At 51.2% G+C, this 7,087-nt stretch overlaps 1 protein-coding gene across 3 annotated transcripts; it reads left to right on the forward strand.

Annotated features, from left to right (window-relative positions):
* The first annotated feature begins 2,073 nt into the window (after positions 1–2,073).
* On the forward strand, positions 2,074–4,283 carry LOC127331205 (protein LATERAL BRANCHING OXIDOREDUCTASE 1). 3 transcript variants are annotated; one of them, XM_071825867.1, is made up of 6 exons: positions 2,074–2,143; positions 2,605–2,671; positions 2,839–3,050; positions 3,155–3,372; positions 3,556–3,883; positions 3,966–4,283. In XM_071825867.1, the coding sequence occupies exons 3-6, from the start codon at positions 2,865–2,867 to the stop codon at positions 4,206–4,208; spliced, it is 975 nt and encodes a 324-aa protein (XP_071681968.1). In that variant the 5' UTR covers positions 2,074–2,143; positions 2,605–2,671; positions 2,839–2,864; the 3' UTR covers positions 4,209–4,283. The 3 variants fall into 3 exon arrangements, with proteins under 3 accessions (XP_071681968.1, XP_051213236.1, XP_051213237.1); XM_051357276.2 differs by having other exon boundaries at positions 2,142–2,261; XM_051357277.2 differs by lacking the exon at positions 2,074–2,143 and adding an exon at positions 2,153–2,182.
* The last annotated feature ends 2,804 nt before the right edge of the window (positions 4,284–7,087 follow it).

The following is a 7,087-nucleotide window of genomic DNA, read 5'->3' on the forward strand; positions in this document are numbered from 1 at the left end:
TGGGGTTAGAGGGATGGGTCAGCGAATCCGCGTCCACCCCGATGGGACGCCCAATCTCTCTGGTGCTCATGAGGAGTCTGTCGGCATGTCGGAGAGGCGGAGGGACCCCGTGGAGGCGGACCCAAGTCTCCTGGAGGCGCTCCGAGGCAGTGGGGTCGCCCGTGGGAACCGTGACGATGGCCTTGATCTTGCACGCAGGAAGGGTAATGCCTCCGCCTCGGATAGCCATGCGAAGGCTTTCTTTGGAAGGGAAAACCACGAAGAAGTCGGACTCGTTGATCTTGCAGACTTGCCAGGTCCAGGTTTCGTCCACCAAGTCCTTGAGTTCTTCTTCTAACTGTTCCTCGCTCAAGCTGCCATTCTCAAGGATGATAAGAGCAGCATTGGCAACGGGCTGATAGAGCTCTTCCTCCGGAACCTCGCAGCAGAAAAACCCTTGTTGCTGACCGCCAAAACCCGCCCAGAATGGGTCAGGCCCTTTGGAGAAGAGCGCGCACATCGCCGTGGTATGGCCCGATTTGTTGCATTTGACACAGAAAGCTTCAGCCTTGCACTCTGATTGCATGTGGCCCTGGTTCCCACAATTATAGCAAGTGATGCGAGCTGCGTCCACCCCAGCGGAGGCAGCGGAGTTCGCCGCGGGAGCACTCGAGCCTGGGAGGGAGGATCCCGCACCATGCTGGGACCGCGCCGCCCTGGATGCGTACTTCTTGTGCGCTCCCCGACCCTGGTCGCGCCCTCGCGGTGCCGGGGGAGGAGGAGGAGGGCGGGGAGGGTGCTGGTCGTCCCCTTGACGCCAGCCAGAGGAGTTTGCTCGGTCGCGGTCGTAGAGGCGTTGCTGGCGGTGTTGCTCCGATTGTTCTTTCTCGAGCCGCTGACGAAGCTCGAGCTCGCGGTCCCTGGAGTGCCCGCCGTCCATGTCGGCATACGGGCGCTTGTTGCGGTTGGAGCGGACGCGGTCACGGTCACGGTCCATGGTCATCACTCGTCGACGAGAATCGCCGGAGAGGGGGTCGGTGGAGCGGGGGAGGAGCTTGGCGTGTTTGCGGTTGCGGCGGATGTCACGAGGAGGCGCGGGGAACCCTAATTCTGGATCTAGGGTTCCGGCAGGGATCCACAGCCACTTAAAAAGCGGCGGCGGCGGGGTAAAACCGTCCAAGGGAACCCTATCCCCGGAACTTTCCATCGAGGCCGTCACACTTTGCCCCTGTGCCACGTGGCGCGCATCCGGGCAACGGAGGGTCGAGGCAGGCCGCGCCCTTCCAGGCCCATCCTGGGTTGGGCCGGCACGGCCCAGCGGGACCAGATCCCCCAGGCCCACCAGGGGAGCGGGCGGACCGCACGCAAACCCTAGCCCCGGCGACCCCGCGTCTGCCGGCGGCGGAGAGGGGGCGGCGGCCGGCAACGGAACCACCAGATCTCCCACGAGCACTCCGCTCCGATGAGGGTGCAGGGGACGATCCGTGCCGGAGGACGAGTAGATCTGGGCTCCCGTACTCCCACGCGACGGGAGCGGAGGGAACACCTCGGGGCCCCATGCCGGAGGTGCGGAGCTCGCCGGAGCAGGAGCTGAGGGCTCCAGACGACGCGAAGAGGAGCGGGGAGCTCCCGTACCGGCGAGGTCGAGGAAGGAGGCGAGCGTCACCGGGGGGGAGAGGGAGAGAGGGGCGGGGACGGTGAAGGGGTCACCTGCAGGGCGGAGGAGTCTTCTTCCTCGGGGGCTTCGTCTTGGAGGGCGGCAAGCACGGCGAAACGGTTCCGAGCAGGCCGCGGTGCGGGCACCCCTGTGCGCCGGCTACGGTGGCGCTCAGCCGTGCGCCGGTGGCGTCGGGAGGCGACGGCCCCTCCGTCGCCTCCGCTGTCGCCCGAGTCGCAGGAGCGTCTAGCCGTTAGACACATCGCCCTTTTCTTTTCTTGTCTGGCCGTAAACAAATGTTCCATCCACACAGAAAAAATCACAATGGTATTAATTATCTATATCTATGATGGCATTAGCTAAAGTCAGATCAGTGCACTCACGGCTCCCCCCTCCCCCTCCCCCTCTCTGCCTCCTCGTCCTCAGCGTTCCGTGCCCACGGCGAGCTTCCACACAGGCTGCTCTCTCTCTCTGTCTGGACTCCTGCGACCAGTGAGTGGTAGCCTGGTAGGTCACCACAGAGTGATACACGCTGCATCTTTCTTGGTTAGTTCAGACTTAGGAGTTTAATGAACGGTGTAGATTAGGTCCCAGGTGGAGATACTTCATTTTTATTTATTTTGAGGTAGAATTGCTGCTGCAATTTTTTTTTTGATCAACAGGCCTCCGCCCATTTCCATTTCCACTTAGAAAACGAAAAGGCAGTCACTGCTGCTGCAAAATCATCCCCGTGATGACTACTTTTAGTCCTCTAAGTACTAACTAAAGCTTAGAAATCATCAAGTAATCTTACTGGTGTTAATGTTCTTTTTCTTGTAGATTTAGAGTTCAGTAGCTGTGTAGAATCTTGCAAAAATCGAGTAGTGTGTAGGTTCTTTCTTCTTCCTCTTAGGACGAGAACCTAGTCATCTTTAGCTATGCTATTTTTCTTTTCTGCTATAGCCATGCGACTAATCTGAAAAATACAGGTACTCAAGTGGTGAGGGAAGAAATAAATTGAAGTAGTACCTGATGAACAGCAGCAGCTAAGGAAGAGTAGGTCCCTTTCTTGCTTAGCTGTTGATTATTAGTATTTGTTATTCTTATTTAGTGGTAGCATGAACTCAACAATCCTGGGTAGTAGTTAGTTTAGATAGCTTCGCATGGAGTTAGTTGATTTCAGCGCTTAATTAGGCGTCGATTAATTTCTCTAAATCTTCTAGATTGGTTCCTAAGGACATCCTTGAACATGTCGGCCCGCGATTGGAAGGAGCTGCCGAACCGGTACATGCTGCGGGAGCAAGATCGCCATGGTGGCATTCCAGCCGTGGAGGAGATGCCGGAGCCCCTCCCATTGGTTGATATCAGTCGGCTGCCTGCCGCCGATGAGGCTGCCAAGCTCCGGGTGGCACTTGAGAACTGGGGACTCTTCCTGGTGACGACCGAGCTTTTTGATCATGAAGTAGCACCCTTAATAGTAGTAATGTTTCAATTCACCTGAAAAAAACTACTCCGTATGTGCGTACACGCGTGTACCAGGCAACAAAACACGGAATTGAAACATCGCTCCTGGACGCTCTCTTGGACGGCGGAAGGGACTTCTTTCATCAGCTGCCGCAGATGAAGCAAGAATTTATCATGCAGACAGGCGGCAGCCAAGATCATCCCATAGACTGGTCTGAGCGGGTGCGGTTAACGATCGAGCCAGAGGATGAGAGGGACATGTCCCGTTGGCCCGATTACCCACATTATTTCAGGTAACTCATCCTTCCACTACCACACTTCAGTATATATTCCTCTTGCAGTTCACTTCGATCTCTTTAATTTCCATAGAGGATTGACCGCATGTAAAGTGTAATTAAGAAGATATTGAACAACAATACATGTTCATTTTATTATATATGTGCATGATTTTCAGAGAGACAAAACTGGTTTTGCAGGGATGTGATGCAGGAGTACGTATGTAAATCAAAGAAGATTAGAGACCAAGTCGTGCGAGCAATCGCCAGGCTCCTGGAGCTAGAGGAGGACCATTTCGTCAGCATGTTCACGGACAGGGCCATCACCTTCGCAGTGGTCAACTACTACCCGCCATGCCCGGCGCCTGACGGTGTGTTCGGCTTCAGGCCTCATTCCGATGGCCGTGTGATCACGATTCTCCTCGCGGACAAGGCCATCGGTGGCCTGCAAGTTTGCAAAGACGGCAGGTGGTACAATGTTCCGACGAAACCTGGTTGTCTGCTCATATTCGTGGGAGACTCCCTGGAGGTAATTAGCTTCCTGTAAATCCAATCAACTTTTCTTTTCTTTCGCTCCTACCTCCTAACGTCGATGTAAAACTGGAATGTAGATAATGAGCAACGGGGCTTTCAAAGCCGCCTTTCACAGGGTTGTCACGAATCCTGTGATAGAAAGGGTCTCTCTAGCTTTGTTCTTCGGCGTGGGGGCAGATACAGTGCTTGAGCCAGCTCCTACCTTGCTAGACGACGCTCGGCCAGCAAAATACAGGAAGATGCGGGCCAAAGAGTACGCACAAGGGATCCTTGAGCATTTTAGACGATTTGAGAGAATGATAGAAACCATGAAGATCTAAGTCTGTGAAGTGTTATTGTAAAGAAAAGTATGTGAAGTGTTTTTCAATTTCAAACCCTGTTTTGCCATGTACTCGGGTGTAAACTATAATGATGTAATAATTGGACGAACTGACGCTCTTCTGACATGAAGAAGGTAGGGCTATGCATGGTAAGAACATAACTAACGACTGTTAGTTATGAAAAAAGGGTCACCAGGAGAACCTAGTGTCGTGATCGCTAGGGATCAAATAGGACAGGAACCTGCCCCTGGATCGGGGCTCGGCTACGTGTTATATGTTGTAGAAAAACCTTACACAAGTACATTATGTGTTGGATAATTATACACAATTTTTATAATTAATTTTAGAATATTAAACATAACTATAGCAGCTATTAATATGTGAAAATCGAACATACTACATCCATTAATCAATATGAATATTAGCAGGATATACGGTACAACATCCATCGCTAAACAGATCGGAATATGGCATCACATACCGATTGGTTGTAGATGATGCTACGCGGCACCGCCCGACTTGTCTAGTAGACAACCCGTGATGAAGATCTTGCGCCGTCGTGTAGAACGCTTCCCAAAAAACTAAGTCGCTCTATTCCGTACAAGACCACAAAGGTGAGTGGTTCCGGAGACTTGCTGTCCCGTTCGTCGTTGCAAGCCGGTGGGCATGATGGAGTAGGCTACGATGACGGCGCAAGTAAAAAGAGGTGGCAAAATCATAACTCGTATATTAGATATGTTTCTGCGGCAGCCGGGCTAGAGATTATATAGGATCGGGAAACCTTAGACAACATGGGCCACACCCATGTTTCGAGTCGGTTACAAATAACTCACGATCCAGGAGCGACCCGAATGGACTAACTACGACGCGTCCGTCTAGTACTCTATTTGTTTTCTTGAACACAAAGAAAGAAAAGTCTTGGCTCGAGGCTCAATCCACTCAATACGAGGACAGCGTGGCTGTCGTGACATGCCGTGTTGAGTCAAGTCGAAGAGGAGGAGCGCGGCATGTACATATGAAATGTTTTTGGATGCACTAGGAACGGAGTATTTCATTAAGATACAAATCTCTAATGAGATTAGAAACAACTGTATGACCACTATGACTAATCACCATAATTACATGAACCATGAGCAGTGTGAACACGGTCATTTCCACTGTATTCACCCATTGTCATCTTCTCCAATTCCCACGTGATTCGATGTGTTGCCCCAATGTCAGAATACCAACCGGTATCGACACCGTAAGAAGCCACATGTGCTACCTTGTCATCGTACTCATCATCATCGTCTTCAAAACGCCACCAGCAGTCGCGGGAAGCGTGTCCCTCTTTGTTGCGTATTTGTCATGTCATGTCCTCCCATGGAGTGGTACGTGCACGCTGCGGCCACGGCCACGACCTCCAGATGGAGCGTTAGGCCTCCTTGTTTCCTAGGTTGATCACCTTGGCAGCGATCGCCCATGATAGTGTGGAAGTCGTTTCCCTCGGTAGTAGGGTTTTCCTCGAGAGCGGAGAGCATTGTTATCATCCGCGTGCAGTAACGTTGGTATATGAGCCGAAGCCACCACATCTGGTGTCACTGAGTATCTCCTAGCGCTGGTCATACTACTAGACATAGGTGTACAGATCGGTGACTGTGATTAGAAAAGTCATGGGAAGAGCGCTGATGGATGAGACGACGGAGTCGTAAGCACCTTCAAGACCAGCGATGACGTAGGACATCATCTAGGCATCAGTGACAAGTTCTCCGGTAGCAGCAAGTTCATCGAAGCCTTTCATCTTGTTAAAGAAGGCATCGATGGTTGATGACCCACAAGTATAGGGGATCGCAGCAGTCTTCGAGGGTAGTATAACCCAAATTTATTGATTCGACACAAGGGGAGGTAAAGAATACTGATAAGCCTTAACAACTGAGTTGTCAATTCAGCTGCACCTGGAAAAGCACTAGCAACAGGGGTGATGTGAAAGTAGCAGTAATATGAGAGCAATAGTAACAGTAACACAGCAGCAGTAATAGCAATATGAGAGCAATAGCACCGGAAAATAGTTGATACTACTTCCAATGACATGTAGAACAAGTATATAATGATGAGAGATGGACCGGGGTTCCCAGCGATCTACACTAGTGGTAACTCTCCAATAAGTGACAAGTGTTGGGTGAACAAATTACAGTTGGACAATTGATAGGAATCAAAGCATTAAGAAAGAACATCGGGCTTATTAATTATGTAGGCATGTTTTCCGTATATAGTCGTACGTGCTCGCAATGAGAAACTTGCAGAACATCTTTTGTCCTACCAGCCGGTGGCAGCCGGGCCTCAAGGAAAACTACTGGATATTAAGGTACTCCTTTTAATAGAGTACCGGAGCAAAGCATTAACACACCGTGAAAACATGTGATCCTCACATCACCGCCATCCCCTCCGGTTGTCCCGATTCGTGCCACTTCGGGGCCTTTGGTTCCGGACAGTGACATGTGCATACAACTTGTAGATACAATCTAAGCAATAATTATAGAGCTTAAATCTAAGATCATGCCACTCGGGCCCTAGTGACAAGCATTAAACATAACAAGATTGCAGCAACAATAACTTCACAAACTTTATAGATAGACTAATCATAATGTATCATCCATCGGATCCCAACAAACACAACACCGATTACATCAGATGAATCTCAATCATGTAAGGCAGCTCATGAGACCATTGTATTGAAGTACATGGGGGAGAGAATACCAACTAGCTACAGCTAGAACCCGTAGTCCATGGGGGAACTACTCACGGAGCATGATGGAGGCGATGGCGTCGATGGAGATGGCTTCCGGGGGCACTTCCCCGTCCCGGCAGGGTGCCGGGACAGAGACTTCTGTCCCCCGAAT

Source organism: Lolium perenne, chromosome 2 (assembly GCF_019359855.2).
Source record: "Lolium perenne isolate Kyuss_39 chromosome 2, Kyuss_2.0, whole genome shotgun sequence".
NCBI lineage: Eukaryota > Viridiplantae > Streptophyta > Magnoliopsida > Poales > Poaceae > Lolium > Lolium perenne.

What these genes read in the sequence shown, in the direction of transcription:
- LOC127331205 (XM_071825867.1), top strand. Translation starts at nt 2,865, where the DNA reads ATGTCGGCCCGCGATTGGAAGGAGCTGCCGAACCGGTACATGCTGCGG. An exon ending in AGAACTGGGGACTCTTCCTG is followed by an intron (nt 3,051 to 3,154) that starts GTGACGACCGAG and finishes CGCGTGTACCAG; the next exon opens with GCAACAAAACACGGAATTGA. An exon ending in GATTACCCACATTATTTCAG is followed by an intron (nt 3,373 to 3,555) that starts GTAACTCATCCT and finishes CTGGTTTTGCAG; the next exon opens with GGATGTGATGCAGGAGTACG.